The 19,760-nt window shown below is 37.3% G+C and overlaps 1 protein-coding gene across 3 annotated transcripts in view; it reads left to right on the top strand.

The window, feature by feature from the left end:
• The window catches only part of Ptprc (protein tyrosine phosphatase receptor type C), a 112,950-nt gene that overhangs the window by 63,730 nt on the left and 29,460 nt on the right, over window positions 1-19,760 (top strand). For all 3 annotated transcript variants that reach the window (XM_032915182.1, XM_032915180.1, XM_032915181.1), the window contains 5 exons: window positions 837-977; window positions 2,026-2,172; window positions 5,939-6,061; window positions 14,835-14,990; window positions 16,479-16,687. In XM_032915182.1, coding sequence (XP_032771073.1) covers window positions 837-977; window positions 2,026-2,172; window positions 5,939-6,061; window positions 14,835-14,990; window positions 16,479-16,687 — 776 coding nt within the window. The remainder of the gene's footprint in view (window positions 1-836; window positions 978-2,025; window positions 2,173-5,938; window positions 6,062-14,834; window positions 14,991-16,478; window positions 16,688-19,760) is intronic.

Below are 19,760 nucleotides of genomic sequence, written 5' to 3'. Positions count from 1 at the left end.
AAACAAACAAAAAAAAAAAGACAACAAAAAACCAAAACAACAACAGCAAACCACCAAAAAAGCACTTCCTATGGATTAGAAACAGCCTACTTTGTATTTTGTGAATTAATTTTACATGAGACTGCTGGTATTTCTCTTTAAATTCAAAGTGTTTTCATTAGAGAAAAGAACATAGCTAAACATTTAATGTTTTCTGGGGGAAAAAAAATCAAAGGGGGAGTTCTAGTCATGTTAATACCAAAGTTGTGAACTCAGCATGTGGAAGGCTAAGGCAGAAGTAGTTTATGTGTTCAAAGCCAGCCTAGGCTGCATCATGAGTTCTGTACCAGCCCGAGCTATGGTGTGAGATTACACCTTCTTTCCAAAACCCAAAATAGATCAACGGACAAGCATCAAAAGCCCAGAGAAATTGTTTTTCAAATGGGAAAATCAGCTGTTTATCTTGATGCTTCCCTGAGTTGCATTTATAAAGAAAGCAGTGTACAGTTCTACTAAAATCTGTGGTATAGAGATAATGTGCTATCTTCCCTAATGGATGCCAAAGTCTGAGGTAATAGACAGACTGCCTGCAAACAGCGACTACACATTATGTAGATAGAGCCAACACATGTTTGTATAGTTATGCGTCAACTGAAACAAAGATAAATTAAAAGTTAGGAGTGTGAATAGATCATCAAGAGGCATCAGACCCTGGGAGAGCTTAGAGTCCTCCCAGTGAAATTTTCCACTTGCAAGAGTGGACTTCATGGGTGTGATTTCAGAGTCTTTACTTGTGAAGCTTCACATCTCCACGCCAGGAACCATAACCTAAAGGCACTTCTATGTTTTCTCCACAGGGACTCACAACTTTAACTTAACAAACTGCACACCAGACATAAAAGCTAATACCTCAATTTGTTTGGAGTGGAAAATAAAAAACAAATTTACCTGCGACATTCAAAAGATTTCATACAATTTCCATTGTACGAATACATCAGGTATGATACTGTGCAGAGAAGCTCTATTATCAGACGTTATTCCAGATGTGGCTTAAAGACCCTTGTCCTCCTCACCCACCCTGAGTGGCCCACCACAAAATAGAATGAAATAACCCTGGTGCCTCTGGCACGGAAACAACCCACAAAATAGATAAATGAAAAGAACAACCCGTGGATGATACATACTGCAAAAAAAATAATTAAAAGAATTTTCTTGGGCTGGAGAGATGGCTCAGTGGTTAAGAGCACTGACTGTTCTTCTACAGGTCTTGAGTTCAATTCCCAGCAACCACATGGTGGCTCACGACCACCTGTCATGGGGATCCAATGCCCACATCTGGTGTGTCTGAATACAGCTCAATGTATTCATATATATATAAAATAAATAAATGCATCTTGTAAAAGACAAATTTTCTTGAGTACTTCTATGTATCAGATATTCTTAAAAGGATGATGAGATGCAAGCATTAAAAAGGAAAGATGCTATTTACAGTCTATAGAAAGGAAACAGAGTGTTATACATAACCAGAGATACATAAATGAAAATCATTTGAAAGTCCAAAAATCCTTGGGTATCAAGGAGAGCAAGTGCTTCTGTGAGTGAGCTTGGGTTTCTATAGAGGTTGGGTCTTTTAAAACATATATTTGAGTTCAATAAGGTGGATTCTTTCTCCTCTGGCCATATAGCCGTTGCCAGGACACATTTGGCAAGACAGAGGAAGGTACATACATACAGACACAGAAGTGGAAATGTCACCCTGATTGTCAACGCCCTAACGGGAAGTTGATGGCCTAAGCTGTAAGCAGTATGTTCATAGATGGAACAAATATATCATGAGTTATCAATTTTTTTTTTTAAAAAATAAGTCACAATGCTGGTTTCTCAACTCAGTTGAGCATAGCAATGCTATTTGCAGGATCTTGGCTTATGAGTTCACCATTTGCAGAGGCCTGGCTCTACCATAAAGTCTTAAGCGCATGGTGCCATAAAAGAAGTCATTATACTGTGTATCATTTCATATACTCATGAGCAATACTTTTCTTTCAGGGATGAGTACATATCATTTGGACAAAAACAGAATACTTTGGTTACATGACCTTAAAGTCCGAACAAATTACACATGTGCTGCGGAAGTCCTCTACAATAATGTACTACTTTTAAAACAAGACAGAAGGGTGCAGACTGATTTTGGGAGTAAGTATATCACTGACATTTATAAAATAAATAAAATTTCTTCTTCTTTCATGGGTTTTCATTCTTTTTTTGGAGAATCACAGAAAATAATGGTATAGAATTACAGAAAGCATATCAGTAAAGAAAAAAGCTTGAATGCAATTTAAGGTGGATTTTAAAAACTAGGCTATACACTTTAAGGTGGATTTTAAAAACTAGGCTATACAAGCCTAACTAAAGTTCTTTTCTGTTCTTCAAATTGTGTCTGTTGCAAGACTGATAGGAACAGTTGAAATAGTTTGCATGAATTATTCCCATTTTATTCATTTTTTTCTTTCATTCTTTTTGTACCATCATTTACTTTGTACTCTAAAACTTCTTTCCACAATTATGGCCTGCTTATAATAGAAATAAAATAAGCAAAGAAACTAATAAAACTCAGGCAAATCTAAGTGTTTGAACATAAAATAGGGACTATAGTCATCAGATTTTGGCGATAGAATTAATAACAGGATAAAGCTTATTTAATGGAAAGGGGTTCTAGACATTTGGGGAGAAAGAAGTGAAAATTTCTAATTAAATTTAACATTTATTTGTAAATGTTAATTTTTTAAAATGGTGATTAATGAATGATCAAACATAAAGAAGACAGAAGATGTCCTTGCTCACAGACAGTAAAGGCATTTCTAGAAGGAAGAGGAGAGAAACAGTAGGAAAGGAGGAAAGGAGAGATAGATGATAGATAGATAGATGATAGATAGATAGATAGATGATAGATAGATAGATAGATGCATGATAGATAGATGATAGATAAATGGTAGATAGATGTATGATAGATAGATAGATGATAGATAGATAGATGCATGATAGATAGATGATAGATGATAGATAGATAGATGCATGATAGATAGATAGATGATAGATGGTAGATAGATGGTAGATAGATAGATGATAGATAATAGATAGATAGATGATAGATAGATGGTACATAGATAGATGATAGATAGATGCATGATAGGTAAATGATAGATAAGATGATAGGTAGATAGATGATAGATAGATGGTAGATAAATGATAGATGATAGTTAGATAGATAGATAGATAGATAGATAGATAGATAGATAGATAGACAGACAGACATGACAGGCAAAATAAGGGAAAGAAAGAGAGGGAAAGAGAGGGAGAGAGGAAGGTCAAGGGATGGAGAAAAAGGAAGAGAGGTAGAAGACAGAAACAGAAGTGAAAGTTAGGCATGACGGTAGATATCTGTCATGCCAGCTGCTTGTGAGGCTGAGACACGGTGATCACAAGTTGAAGGCTCACCTGGACAATTTAGTAAGACCTACATAGTGTGTGCAGGCTACCCTGAGCTACATGCAATCCTGTCTTTGCAACAACATAACAAGAACAAGAACAATAAAAATCCAACAAAACACATTGTGATTTTCTAGCTCTGTACTTTCTGTTGTTGTTGTTGAATGTATTCCTGGTTAAGGTTTTATCTTAATAGCAATAAAATAATAGTATTTTAGATAAATATTTTAAATAAGTATTACTATTTATTTTAAAGTAATAAAATAAATAGCCTGTAATAGTATTTTTTCCCTAAATTTCATTTTCACATACATTTTCTGAAGAAACACAAATCTGACTCTAATTTGTTTCATAGCTAAGGGCAAAGGGAATACCCAAATCAAAAGTCTACCACTAATCCTCCAAAATTACAGTAATCTACAGGATAAACAGAAAAGTTTAATATCATGTGGAAGTTAAAAACTTTAAGGAAAGCCAGGGAGATTGTTCAGTGGATGAGGGCACTTGCTGTCAAGACAGAAGACCTGAATGTCCTCATAGGATCTACATAATAGAAGGAAAAATCCAATTTTTATATTGAACACATGGACACACACACACATGCACATGCACATGCACACACACACAGGTACACACACATATACACATGCGCACACAGGCACACACATAGATCCAGAAACAAAACTAAAAATAAACAAACAAACAAACAAATTAAGATTAGCCCCACCTTTAACATCCGTGTAACATAGGAGGAATCTTAGAAAACTAATGTTCATACTTGATAAATACCATGTCATTTCAGTTAATTGTTTTCGTATCTTTATAGAAAAGTGCTATCAAATGCCCAGCAACCATTGCGGCTCAACACAGAGATGTTCAGTTACTCTAAAAGCTAAAGTTATGACACACCTAATCTAAAGAATGTGGGAGGCCATTTTTGTATGTTCAGAGTAGGCAAGTTTTCCTAAGGAAGTTTTAAAAAAGCAAGATCATAAAGAGATAGATAAGTTTGACTTCATAGTCAAATGCTTCTTGCATTTAAAGTGATTAAAGGAAATAGCATAGACATTGTGTACTGTAGGAAAGCATCCATGGTTTATTTCTTTATTTGACGTGGACGATTTTTCAAAACATATGAAAAGCCCTTTCAGCTACAAAGCAAGACATCAAACATTCCAATTTAAATATAGGAAGGCATTTTGACTGTGTAACTTACAAAAGATACACACACAAACATGATGACGAGACCCATGGAAAAAACCTGCTCAGCCTCATTAGCCGTCTGAGAAATGAAAGTTAAAATACGATGGAGATTGTATACACGTCCACTGGCAAATAATAACAACATTATTACTGAGGATATAGTTATCCACCCAGGATAAGAAGAAAGATTATAGCTACAGGGCAGAGTAGGCCCATGCATATGCATCTACTCCTGGGAAGTGATCAAAGAGCCGTCAAGTACTTCTGATAGAGAAGGCATAGCAAGTTAATGAAGAATGTTTATCTTTCTTTGTTCTAATGGAATGCTGCCATATAAAGATAAAATATTCTTTTAGACTGTAAGCTTGGAAGTTTCAGTCTAAGGCTGGATGTCCCTGGGACACTGGGTCTCCAGTGGGACACCAGGTAACAGTGGTAAGAGTGTATCATGAAGAGAACTATTCATTCTTGTGGGTCATGAAGGAAAAAGGAAAGAGAATAATGGGGAACCAGCTGATTTGAGGGTGTGCTTTCCATGATCCAAAGACATTTTACTAGGTCTTACCTCTCTAATAGCCCACCAAGAGCTCTTGTGGTATACACTTTTAAACTATAGCCTTACTGATGACTAGAGGGACGGACTTAGGATATGTTAAAAAAAAATCAAAAGTGCCATATTAAATCCAATATAATTTGTTCAAAATATCACTGTTTAATTCTACTCATATGTGAGGAACACAGGGTTACATTCAATCTACAGCAATGGAATATAGTTCAGAGGAGATGTGGTGTGTCTCAAGAGGGTTCCTTTTGATTTGCAGGTGGCAAGGAAGGAGGCCAGGAATGGTCTATATTAACTGTGATGGTAGCATATGGATGGAGAAACTCATAACTTATCAAGCTATAACTTACGCAAGTGTCACTGGCTAGAACCTACGTCTCATTCATTTTATTTTAATATTTTGGCAGGGGAATACCTCAAAATACCGAAATATGTGGCCAACAGTGAGAATATTTTTATAGAAGGGAATAATTTGGGGTATTCTTCAAATCAGTAGGATGTTTAAATGGCCTACTGCTATATGGAAACAAAAAAAAAGTGTGTGAAAGAAATCTGACCTAAACGACCCAGGATAGGTCTGAGAACTTCACCGAGATTTTACTAATTTACAATTAATTCAAAGATGGCTATTAGTGATTTAAGCTGGTTATGTAATTACTGTTCCTCGGTGTCTTATTTTTCCCATTATAACTTTTTTGTTTTCAACAGCTCCAGAAATGCTTCCCCTTGTTCAATGTAAGAATTCAACTAACAGCACAACATTAGTCTCCTGGGCTGAGCCAGCATCTAAACACCATGGATACATTTTATGCTATAAAAAGACCCCTTCAGGTAATGCTGTAAAGTGTAATTCCCAATAAGGAAACAAAATCAAGAACTTTTAAATGTTGTAGTTATTGTTTTTAGCCAGGGAGCTACAGGGCTTTTATGAAGATGGTGAGAGATTCAGGGTTGTTTCAGGTTCAGAACTGTCACTCAGTAAGGGTTTTCAAGCCTCAGCTGTGGTATAAAAAGCCAGACTGTTTCTAAGACTTCCCTTCATCTGTCTCCACGTTAATCTTTACATTTGAAATCCCAAATGAAAGAAAAATGTCTTGCAAATAACCCATGTTCCCATCCTGCAAATATTATAATTCATCTATACTAATTTGCTTTCCAACTCATATTTATCAGGGTTAGACAAACAAGCCCAAAAGGCAGACACACAATATTTTGTAAATAGATAGGAGCGCCATCCCGTTTAGCCACATTAGATGGAAACTTGAGTAATTTTAGTTCAACATTAGTCTGCTTCAGAAATGAATGTAGCACACCCCCCACCATATGCCAAGACTAGCTTTAATGAACACGCATCTTTTGGAAAAGAACAAGTACCTAGAATACTTATGAAAAATAATAGGCAGGACTAGAGTCCTTTAAAGAAGCCAAAACATCAGGACAGGTCTTTACTTCGGGGCTAAGATGTGAATGAACTGAGCACTGAGAGAATCCTCTCTGAGTTGGCCAGAAGGAACCGGACTCAAGTTACAAAATTTGAAATCTAAAGAACCATTTTGTATACTCTCTTACATTTCAATAACGTTCTTTCGCTTTATTCTTTTCTTTTTTTTTTTTTTTTTTTTTTTCCGGGGCTGGGGATCAACCCAGGGACCTTGCGCTTCCTAGGCAAGTGCTCTACCACTGAGCCAAATCCCCAACCCCCGCTTTATTCTTAAAATCGTCATGCTCATATGACTCAATGAAAGTTAAGAGCCATGCTGTCCTTAGCCTAAGTATTTCAGAGAAGAAATATAGTGTTTATGAGAATCCGATAAGTCAAAAGTTATATTGATGGGACAGGTGAAATAGAAATTCTAGGAAGATCAAGCAAAGGGCTACTTATGTCCTCTGTTTCATTGGGCATGTACTTTATGCATCTTACAGTGTGGCTTTTCCAGGAATAAACTGTTTGCTTTTATCCCTGTTTCTTTTTTAGAATCTTCCACTAGTCTGTTTTGCTGCATTTCCATTCTGATTTTTTTTTATCTACTGTACTGTCTGCATGTCAGAATATTTGGTAGAATTAAGCATGTCTATTGTTTATTTGAGTTCTGCATAGTCTAAAAAAAATCTGTGTTTATACTGAATCACATAATTAGGGTAAGGGCGGGATGAGTTATTAACCATTTGAAGAGTTTCTCATGTCGGCAGCTAGTATAAAGTCCTTCTCATCACATAACTGTTCAGCTTTCCAAACATCATGCTTACACGGGTTTAAGGAGGATGAAGGGGAACTTGGGTGATATCACACATCTTCTATTCTCCCAAACTATGAGCTGGTAATTGAGCCTCCACTCTCGAATGTGTTGAAACTGCCTTAAAGACCAGTAGAAGCCAGTTTGCAGCCCATAATCTCTGACAGCCATCAAAATGAGTTGTCCCCAACTGAAGGCTGCTCATCGTCTGCTCTCCCATGTTTAAGGTGCAATGCCGTGAGACCCAGTTTAACTACTGAGGAGATTTAGCAGGATCGTAGCTCCATTCAGATCTTTAAACTATGCACACTGGTTCAGGTGAAAAGCCCTATTCCGAATGCACAGGTCTAAAGTCTTAGAGATGAGTGCTTTTAAATCTAACCCAACACTTCATCTCACCATTTCTTCATTGAACTGTCTCAGCATCTCCAAAAGTTAGACATTAGGAGAAGGGAAATGGATCCAGTATTTACTTCTCTTGTGTTATCAGGGGATTTTTATAATGTTCTGTATAAAGTTAATTTTTAAAATATGGCCTAATATCCCAAGAGTGCCGTTCACATGATAGAAGTCAGCTAGTGCGATTTAAGACACTTTGTCAGCAAACCCACGTGGGCTGCTTGCTATCGTTACATTTGTATTTTTTCCATATGTTCTGTTTTGAGGAACTGCAGCTTTATGCCATCAACTTACTGAGTGACAGCAGAGCTCCCCTCCCCCAGTCACCAGGGAAGAGGAATTTTCAGCGTTGTTCATTCAAAGGATTGATTTTGACGGGCTACTAAAAGCAATGTGCACATTTTGACACTGTGATGATGTTAGGAGTCATTGTGTATATCTTCTAAATATGATCCTTTATTTGTCTCTTTTGACTCTGCAAAATCCCTTGGCTATTAATATGTGTTCAGTAATTCCACTGGGGTGAGCGTGTCTATACTGTTTGAAATATTGCCCACAAAGACACTTTAGAGGATATCAAGTCTGGAAATTATCAGTGCATTTCTTGTGTCATTCTCAAAAAAAAAACAAAAACAAAAACAAAAACAAACAAACAAACAAAAACAAAACAAACAAACAAACAAATAAACAAAAAACAAAAAAACAAACCAAAACTGGTGGGAATGCTACTATTACTTTATGGAAAAAAATAAACTAAAGCATTTAATGGAAGAAGATGCTCACTTTTTATATAGAATTTGTTTCTCTGAGACCTCAACACATTTGCGTTCATAAAGAGGCCAAGAGTGATCATGTAAAGTATTATGGAATGTGTTCGTGAGGGTTCTTCACTAGAAGAGAATCAATACAATGTGTTTAACAATAGTTAGATTAGCTAACAGTCTGAAACTGGGCTGTCCTTCAGCGTCTATCTGTCAGCTGCAGGGCCATAAAAAGCAGAAGCTGTTTGGTCCAAGAGGTTTGTAACCTCAGAAAAGAGGGACCACGTTCCGTTCACGAGTGAGCTCTCTCTAACCAGGGCAGATCGTTCTCACTCATTCCACAGAGACATGGAGCAGTTGTGTCTCACAACACCTCTCAGACATACAAATGTGACTTATCAATTTCTAAGGTCTCTCTTAATTCAATCAAGGTGATGATCAAGATTAACCATGACAGAGCCTTTCAACCAAAGCTTGAAATACTTAGGAACTCAATGCAAATATTCCTTTCTAAATATTAAGAATCTCCATTAATTACTCATTTTTTAAAAAAAATGTCTTCAGATTTATTGTTCGAAGCTTTCATTTTTGTTAGAGTAAGTAAAAATTCAAGCTTCACTGAATGACAGACATAATGAAGCTGTGTTTTGATGCAGAATGCTTGTGAAGTCGCATAGACAAGCACATGAATTCGGGTCACTAAATAAAAGCCAAGCAGATCTGGGAATCGGTACCCTTAAAGCCTGGCTATTATCCCAGTGATGAAGGCATTATCCTAAAAACCAGACACCATATAAAAATATAGCAGGGTCCGTGCATAGGAGATGGTGTCTGACCTCTCTTGTGGTCAGCCTTCTCAGAGAGAATTCTCATTACATTTAAAGCAGACTAGAGCTAGAAAGTAACAGCAGTGTACCCCAGCTTTGGGAATTCTGAGAAATAGATATCATTAGAGAAACTACATTTTCTCACTTACTCTTGAGACTTCCATTGTGATATTTAACATCAAAATTTAGCATTAAGTATGTGTTGCACCTCTTCTGATTATGGTTCTCAAAAGCCCAAAGACACATTCAAGAACAGCAGAGAAAGATCGTCCTGAGACAAAGATCAGGTTTACCCCACCAAGGGCATTCAACTACTACTACTCTCCAGAGAGCAGGTGAAGTGGTACAGGCAGAGGTCAAAGTCTGGATTTCAAGACCTAAGCTCCATCTGGGCTTCATTTCCCTTACCTGTGGTCATGGCAAGTGGCTTAAGTTCTCTATAGTTCAGTTTTCTCTAAAATCCTATGATATGACCATACCAACTTCACAGCTACGATGATGGCTAAATCAGTTAACGTATGCATCATATGAAATGCTGATTGCCACATGTAGAGAGCCATTGATCACTTTTTAAATTTTTATTTTTCTTGAATAGTTTATGTATTTAGATTTCAAATGATATCTCCTTCCCCCCCTCTCCAATTCCCTCTCTTCCCTCCCCCTGCTTCTATGAGGACGCTCCGATTCCCACCCACCCACTCCCACCTCAACGCCCTGGTATTCCTCAACACTGGGAAAATGAGACTTCATAGGACCAAGGGCTTTTCCTACTATTGATGCTGAACAATGGCATCCTCTGCTACATATGCAGTTGGAGCCATGGGTCTCTCCATGTGTACTCATTGGTTGGTGGTTTAGTCCCTGGAAACTCTGGTGGGATCTGGTTGGTTGATATTGTTGTTCTTCTTATGGGGTTGTAAACCCCTTCAGCTCATTCAATCTTTTCCTTAACTCCTCCATTGGGGTTCCAGTGCTCAGTCCAATGATTAGCTGGAAGCATCCTGATCTGTATCAGTAGGACTCTGGTGGAGCCTCTCAGGAGACACCCATATCAGGCTTCTGTAACCAGGCACTACATGGCATCAGCAATAGTGATTGAGTTTGGTGGCTGCATTTGGGATGGATCCCCAGGTGGGACAGTCTCTGGATGACCTTTTCTTCAGTCCCAGATCCACTCTTTGTCCCTGTATTTCCTCCTGTGAGTATTTTGTTCTCTCTTCTAAGAAGGAATGAAGTACCCACATTTTGGTCTTTCTTCTTGAGCTTCATATGATCTGTGAATTTCTTTCTTAAGTATTCCAAACTTTTGGGCTAATACCCACTTATCAGTGAGTACATATCATGTGCGGTTTTGTGTGTGTGTGTGTGTGTGTGTGTGCGTGTGTGTGTGTGTGTGTGTGTGTGACTGGATTACCTCACTCAGGGTTATAATTTCTAGTTCCATCCATTTGACTTAAGAATTTCATGTAGTCATTGTTTTTTAATAGCTGAATAGTACTCTATTGTGCAAATGTACCAAATTTTCTGTATCCATTCCTCTGTTGAAGGACATCTGGGTTCTTTCAAGTTTCTGGATATTGTAAATAAGGCTGCTATAAACATAATGAAACATGTGTCCTTGCTATATGTTGGAACATCTTTGGGTATATGCCCAGGAGTTGTACAGCTGGATCCTCAGGTAGTACTATGTCTGATTTTCTGAGGAACCTCCAGACTGATTTCCAGAGTGGCTGTACCAGCTTGCAATGGAGGAGTTTTCCTCTTTCTCCACATCCTTGCCAGCATCTACTATCACCTGAGTTTTTGATCTTAGCCATTCTGACTGGTGTGAGGTAGAATCTCAGGGTTATTTTGATTTGCATTTCCTTGATGACTAAAGATGTTGAATGTTTTTTTAGGTGCTTCTCAACCATTTGGTATTCCTCAGTTGAGAAACTTGTTTAGCTCTGTGCCCCATTTTTAAATTGGATGATTTGATTCTCTGGCGTCTAACTTCTTGAGTTCTTTGAATGTATTGGATATTAGCTCTCTATTGGATGTAGGATTGATTAAGGTCTTTTCCCAATCTGTTGGTTGCCGTTTTGTCCTAATGACAGTGTCCTTTGCCCTACAGAAGGTTTTCAGTTTTATGAGGTCCCATTTATCAATTCTTGATCTTAGAACATAAGCCATTGGTGTTCTATTCAGGAAATTTTCCCCAGTGCCCATGTCGAGACACTTCCTCACTTTCTCTTCTACTAGTTTCAGTGTATCTGGTTTTATGTGGAGGTTTTTGATCTACTTGAAATTGGGCTTTGTGTAATCCACTATATAAACAAACTCAAGGAAAAAAAAAGCATACTCATCTCATTAGATGCTGAGAAGGCATTTGACAAAATTCAACACCCCCTCATGATAAAAGTCTTGGAAATATCAGGAATTTAAGGCCCATACCTAAATATAGTAAAAGCAATATACAGCAAACCAGTAGCTGACATCAAACTAAATGGAGAGAAACTTGAAGCAATCCCACTAACATCAGGGACTACACAAGGCTGGCACTCTCTTCCTAACTGTTCAATATTGTACTTGAAGTCCTAGTCAGAACAACTAGACAACAAAAAAAGGCAAAGGGATAAAATTTGGGAAGCAAAAATTCAAAATATCACTCTTTGCAGAGGATATGATAGTATTCTTAAATATCCCCAAAAATTCCACCAGAGAACTCGTAAACCTGATAAACAATTTCAGCAAAGTGGCTGGATATAAAATTAACTCAAACAAATCAGTATCCTTCTTCTCAAAGGCTAATAAACAGGTTGAGAAAGAAATTAGGGAAAGGGCACCTTTCACAATAGCCACAAATAATATAAAATACCTTGATGTGACTCCAACCAAACTAGTGTAGGTCAAAAAATTCAAGTCTCTGAAGAAAGAAATTGAAGAATATCTCAGAAGATGAAAAGATCTCCCATGTTCATGGATTGACAGGATTAATATAGTAAAATTGGCCATCTTGACAAAAGCAATCTACAGATTCAATGCAATCCCCATCAAATTCCAACTCAATTCTTCATAGAGTCGAATGAGCAGCTTGCAAATTCATTTGGAATAACAAAACACCCAGGATAGAGAAAACTATTCTTAACAATAAAGACCACCATGGGGGAAATCACCATCCCTGACCTCACATCTATGGTCACTTGAACTTTGACAAAGAAATTGAAACTACCCAATGGAAAAATGACAGCATTTTCAACAAATGGTGCTGGTTCAACTGCAGGTCAGACTATAGAAGAATGCAAATTGACCCATTTTTATCTCCTTGTACATTGATGACTTTTGGGAATTATTATTGTCATGATATCATTTTATGTTATCATTATAACTCCTGTCTAATAACATGCTGATCAAGATGTCTTTGCTATATTTTTCTACTCAAAGTATCAAAATATCAATATATGCCTAATGGATGTCCATCTACATCTTAAGATACGTCCATGTTTTTGCTTCTCATCCTTATGTATATTGTAAGCATCTGCTATGCTAGTCATGTCTGTCCATAATTTCATAACATAATGTTTTGTGGCAATTCAGCTTGGAAGTAGCATGCTTGTATAGTATGTATAAATCTACAGATTAGACCTTAACATCACAAAAATAACTAAAGTTTTCTCTTTCAGTTTATTCTATTTCACTCATCTTTCCACGCAAAAACCTAGATTCCAGTATCACAATAAACTCTTCTCTCATTCTTATGGTCCCATCAATCACTAAGCCTTAACACAATATGAACTAGTAAGCTTACTTACTGGTGATATGATGGCTTCTTCACTAAAAGTCTATTGCAGTAGCTCCTGTTGACTCTCTAAGTTCAGAGTAAAGTATCAGAAAGAGTGTGAAGAAAACATCCATTCTAAAGCATTATAGCTTAGGGTGTTGGAGTCTTCTCTGGGGTCTGTGTTATGTCAGAAGAGAAGATCTTCACAAACGTGTCTAAGTTTATTAAATATTCCATTCAGCACATTAGTGATATGAAGCCATAACTATGAATAATTTGAATTTATTCAATGACTTTTTGATATTTTATACTGTTTTCTCATATGTATAGTTAAGATATATTAGATCATTTCCCACATCCCTCTTCATCTCCTCCCTCCCATACTTCTATTTGCCTCTCCCAATTTCCCAGCCTCCTCTTTAATTGTTGTTACAGTTACTTATACACATATATGGATAAACATAAAAAACAACCTTCTGAGTCCATTTATTGTTACACGTGTACATTGAGTGTGTGTGTGTATGTGTGTGTGTGTGTGTGTGTGTGTGTGTGTGTGTGTGTGTTAGGCATGATTACTTGATGTCAGATAACGAATCAGAAGATCTTTCGTAGTGAAGATGAATTATCCTGATCTCAACAACTGTTAATAACTTGTAGCGCTTTGTTTAAGGTTGGACCCCCATGAGGTTGTTCAAGTCTCATTAGGTAGCCAAGTTGTTGAGATTTTGTGGCTGTAGGTTTCATTTCATAACTAGAAGACACAATTGTCCAACAGACTTCATGGTCACCTGGCTTTTACAATTTTTCTGCCCCCCCCCCCGTTTCTTGATGGTCACTGAGCCTGAGGTGCAGATCCATCAACCGAATCTGAACAATCTCCTGTCAGTTGTCTTCTGCATTTTGACTGGTTATGTCTTTATGTATTAGTCTCCTTGCCTCACAAAAAGAAGGAATGAGAGCTACACTTGGTTGAGTGTAATGATAAGTTTTCAGAACTTAGGCAGTAGACTGATTTGGGAAGCTCCAGAGGTAGCATTCTTCTAGACTGTATGACCAAACTGAGCAAACTTACCACATGTACTTCTTTGAGTAATTTTTCTCCTGTTAAGTGGGCCTTAAGTCCAATTAGACAGCTCTGACTTACTACCAAAGTGTGAGTGCTACTATTGTACAGTTACAGATGTTGTGCTGTGCTCGTCTCTTTTGTGGTTCATAGGAATTCACAGATAGGGCTATTGATTGCTTTCCTCTCTTAGCAGTTTGCATATCTGGTACCATGAAAGCCATTCCTCAGGGAAGAGACTTCTGGATCAGTTCCAGCTCAAGCTCTGACTCTTTTGTTTATAGTGTATGTTTTCTTTAGCAATCGGGACTTCCCTTCAACTTGGGGATAAATATAAAGTAATAGTAGCCGATGTCCTCTTCAAGCATTCTTAGTGTTATATGCTCCTCATCCCACCCTATTCTTCTGTGTTATCCTCCCTACCCCCAATTAAAGTCCTCTCCACCTTCCTCCTCTTCCTCTGCGTATCACCTATATCCTGCCTGTCCCCTTTGATGTTATCTGCATAGGAGTTCTGACTTTAAGACACATACTAACTTAGGTTTTCTTTTTAATTCTAGAAAAATGTGAAAAATTGACTAATGATGTGAACAGTTTTGAGGTGAAAAACCTGAGGCCTTATACAGAGTACACAGTGTCTCTATTTGCCTATGTCATTGGGAGGGTGCAACGAAATGGCCCTGCTAAGGATTGCACCTTTCGGACAAAAGCAGCTTGTAAGTTTTTTGCTTTCATACTTCTTCCATGAATGCTAAGGGGCACTGGATGCCATTTTTATGTGCAATGCATTGATCTTTCTACTTCCTCTGGGAAAAACATTAACCTGGCATGTTTGTTAGCTTCTAAAATTTCAAATAATTGAAAATGAAATTATTTAACCACTGCTAATCAAGGTTCACTGTATCTATCAGATATAGTGAGGGGGTTAAAGGAGCAAAGCTGGAGACATCACCAGCTTGTGTGCTCCCTAAGACTTTAAACCCTTAAGCACCCCAGTAATCTAGACGAAAAATGATCACGTTACTGTCTAGAAACACAGATTGCAGCTAGACACTTAATGATGTCCTACACAACCCCTTATAAAACATTTCGGGGTTGGGGATTTAGCTCGGTGGTAGTGCACTTGCCTAGCAAGCGCAAGGCCCTGGGTTCAGTCCCCAGCTCCGAAAAAGAGAAAAAAAATTTCATAATAGAGAGCAAGCTCTGGTGTTTAGTTTATGTCATGTTTTTCATTGGAAATTTCAATGGTCGGACATTCACACAGTTTGTTAGATTGATCTTCAAGGTAACTTCTTGGACTCAATTAGGAGAAAGGAAGAAGAAAGAGTCCTGGAGTAAGATGGAATCTATGACCACGAGGACCCAATGGGCACCGGATTCCTGGAGAAAAGATGTCTTCAGTGCTGAAATACTCTCCATATCACTAGGCTCACATAATCTCCTCATTAGCTCAAACACATTTGATATTTGATAACTACAAGAGAGCAAGAGTCCACTTCCTTTAATGATGCGACCCTTGATAGGCCCACCATACACTAGGGTGAACCCCAAGCCTAAGAACTAGCTTGATGGGGCAAGAAGGAGCAAAGGAAGAATCTCAGAGTTGAATGGGAATGGGCAGAGGGGCAGAGCAGGTGGGAAGAGAGAGGGCTTGGCTGTGTATATATATATATATATATATATATATATATATATATATTAAAAGGCTCAAATATTTACTGTATGACATTCTCAAGGAACGACAGTATTGAGAAGTTCCTTAGTCCTACAGCTCTATGCTCTTGCTGCCTTCCCATGTTTCTGGGATAATAAAGCCAAGGAAAGTGACTAGTTGCTTAAAAATCCCACTTGGTGTTGAGTAGGATAAACAGACCCATGAGAGGAGGAGAACCTGGGCTGAACGGGAGAACTTCCCTGTTTCTCAAGCATCCTTCCCAGCCCCTTCCTTCTCACGTCTCACTGTTATTTCTTTCCACATTCTGTTGCTTAGTTACTGTGCAAACACTTAGGGCTTCAAGCATGTCTTATATGCTAATAATGAATGGGCGGTTTATTTTTACATGCTTTAAAATAATCTTGAATCTGTGTTTCCGTGATGATACAGACCAACACTGAGAATGGTTTACATCGTATTCATGCTTCAAGGTATTTTGACTTCCAGAGATCAAAACATCAAGGTAACAAATGTTTCTTTATTTTGATAGATCCAGGCAAAGTCAATGGGATGAAAATCCTCCGGACGTCAGACAATAGTATAAATGTCACATGTAATTCTCCTTATGAAATTAATGGCCCTGGAGCGCGTTACATTTTGGAAGTCAAAAGTGGAGGTTCTTCAGTTAAAACTTTCAACCAATCCACATGTAAATTTGTTGTAGACAACCTCTATTATTCAACTGACTATGAGATTCTGGTAAGGTCATGTGTTCCATAATCACAACCTTCACAAGATATATTACAGTGTTTAATACTTAGTGCTTGCATGGCATTAATGACAGTGGTCGCATGGACTTATGAATCTCTGATGACTCGTGACATCAACACGTTAGGACATCAGCAATTTGACATCAAGCTTTTCTCTCTAGAATGAAAGGCAATGTTTAATGGCAAATTTTTCTTAGCATATTTGCCTTTCAAAATTACTTAACTGTAGGGAAATCACTTTTTGTGTGCCTGTTAGGAGAAATTTTCTGAGTAGCAGATCTTCTCTTTGCCAAGTATTTATTTTCATTAAATTTTCAATTACAAAGTCATAGGTGTGCTTTGAGGTTAGAAAATTCTAAAATAAAGTAAAAAAAAAAACATACATTCAAACATAAAGAAGCTTGAAATACCCACTGTTTCACTGTGAATCATTATTATACAGATTGTTCTGCTATTTATAATGATAATTTCTATGCAGTAGATAAACATAACCATCTTAAGACAGCCTGGAATTTTTTCTGTATTATTTTATCATTAATATTTTTGGTTATTTAATTTCCAATGGAGTTCTAACATAAAGTTTTTATTATATCCTACTAATTACAACTATATTGATCTGCAACATAAACAGCGTTTAGAAAACAAGTTTATGAATAAATGGCCACTTTTCTTAATGTCTTTAAAAATTTCTAATCAGTACAAAGGAAACTTAAGCAAGAAAATCTGGTTTTGGCTGCTAGTTTGAGGGAAGGCGTCATGGCAGGAGCCTGATATAAACTGCTTACATTGCATCTGTATTCTGAAAATAGAGAGTGATGGACGTTAGTGCCCAGCTCACTATCTTACTATCCCTCCACTTAAAGTGGACCATTGAGTGGCGCTGCACTTTGAATTGGTTTTCCCTAAGCGTTTAACACTCCTCCTTCATACACATACCTAGAAATTTCTCTCTTAGGTGATTCCAGATCTGTCAAGGGGACAATCAGTACTAACTGTCATAAGTCTACTTGTGCATAACTTTTATGCCATAACCTTCCACCTATTGAACCCACATTATCTTCACCTTTCAACTTGCTCACATACATTTTCCACCAAACTTCTTATTTTCATGTTTCTCCTCTCTCTTACCAGAGATCTGAATGAGTTCTCTATTACTTCCAGCCATGGACAGAATCTAGCCAGGTTCTTTGTCAAAATGTATCACGCACATGATACACTCAGCCCCGGACTGCCCCCAGCCTCTGAAAATGCTTGTGCTGGGTCCTTACTACTTGCCTTTCTCTTGGCACTATGGTCCTCGGATTCCTATCAGATTTACATATTATGTTCTACTTACAAGCATTCTAGGCCTTCTCTAGAATGAAACTCTGAACTCTTCTATCTTCTTTGCACAAACCAGTTCCAAAGGAGTAAGAATTGTGCACTCAGGTGTATCAGGACAATGCTGCCATTCCTCAGAGGCAATTTTCTTTGTCACTTTTTACTTTATTTATGAAGGCACATGTATATGTGAATTCGGGTACAGAAGTGCTATAGTATACATACATGGAAGGTAGCGGACATGTCTGGGAAGTCATTTTCTCCTTCAACCAGGAGTTCAAGGGATTGAATTCAGGTTGTAAAACGTGTGTGGCAAGCAGTTTAATCTGCTGAGCCATCTCTTTAGTCCCTGGTTTTCTAGTTACTTGTCTTGTTGCCATACCTGACAAATTAGGGTAATGATAAACGAACTTATGTTTGCTCATGGTTGGAGAGAGTACAGTGCATCCTGGTAGGGAAGGGAAGATGGGAGGAACCTGAGGCAACTGGCCAAGTCCAGTTTGTCTTTATTATTGAGTCTCCTTATTGTTTACTACTACTAAACAATAACAGTTATTTATTATTTAGTCTAGCATGGAATGGTGCTATCCACTTTTAGGTTAGGTCTTACCCCTCAATTAACTCAATCTTGACACTTCTTTACAGATATGTCTTTAGTTTCCCACCCAACCCCCATAGGTGATTGTAGATCTTGTCAATTTGACACTTAGCATTCACCACCACAGTATGATCTTGACAGTGGACTTCATTTTTTCTTTGTCATTGTTTTGCTTTTATTACCGTCCCAAGTGTTTTTGTAGATCACCTTCTTGGATTATAAATTTTAACAAGTAGTAGCTCACAGGTTGTGGTTCAGCTACTCTGGTATTCAGTACATGCCAGAATCCTGAATAAGTAGGCTCTAACGCCAGTGACAGAATAGGTTGCTAGCAAGAGGGAAGGCAAGCAGGCAAAGAGCCAATATTTCCCTCTTCCTTGTCCTTTATATAAGCTTCCACCAAAAAGATAGGACTCAGATTTAAGGTGGATCTTACTACCTCTAAAAATCTGAATTTAATTTGAATATTTCCACTTCAAATAATTCACTAAATCAAAAAAAAAAAAAAAAAAGAACCCTTCTTGGGTTTTAGTTAATTGCAGATATAGTCAAGTTGATAACCAGGAATGGTCATGACAAGTAGTTTGGAATCATATATATATGCATACATGCATTTGTGGAGCTTAAAATTTTATCCTGTGAATTTTATGCTTTATAAGAGATACTTGACAAACTTTTGTTTATGAATATTGGGAAATTCTATACTCACCAGTCATCTGTTTCTGCACCCCTCTCAGTTTTCTTTGATACCTAGTTGATTTTCTTTATTTATATTACATTTTACAAGCTTTTGGTGTTTATGGTGACTATTTCTACACTGCGATTTTTCATGTATTTTACCCATAAAAATATGTGCATTCTACACCCAACTCTTGTAGCAAGAGTTTGCTTTTAAAATAAAATCTGAGCATACTAGTATATTAATAGACAGCTTTAATTTTTGTCTATTGATCGTACCTTAAATGATTAATTTTTGTTTTTTATTTTGTGAACTTTTTCATTTGTTCTTCCATTTCTATTCATTACTTACATCATTCCTAAGGTTGATAAACACTTTTCTATCTTTTTAACAGCATTCAGCAAAATAACATTAAAGTTTAGATTTAACTCAAACGTTTTTGATGAAAACAATCAGTGTTCTATA

This window comes from Rattus rattus, chromosome 10, assembly GCF_011064425.1.
Source record: "Rattus rattus isolate New Zealand chromosome 10, Rrattus_CSIRO_v1, whole genome shotgun sequence".
Classification (NCBI taxonomy): Eukaryota; Metazoa; Chordata; class Mammalia; order Rodentia; family Muridae; genus Rattus; species Rattus rattus.
The sequence above is the reverse complement of the archived record's forward strand: the minus strand, read 5'-3'. Positions and strand labels throughout refer to the sequence as shown.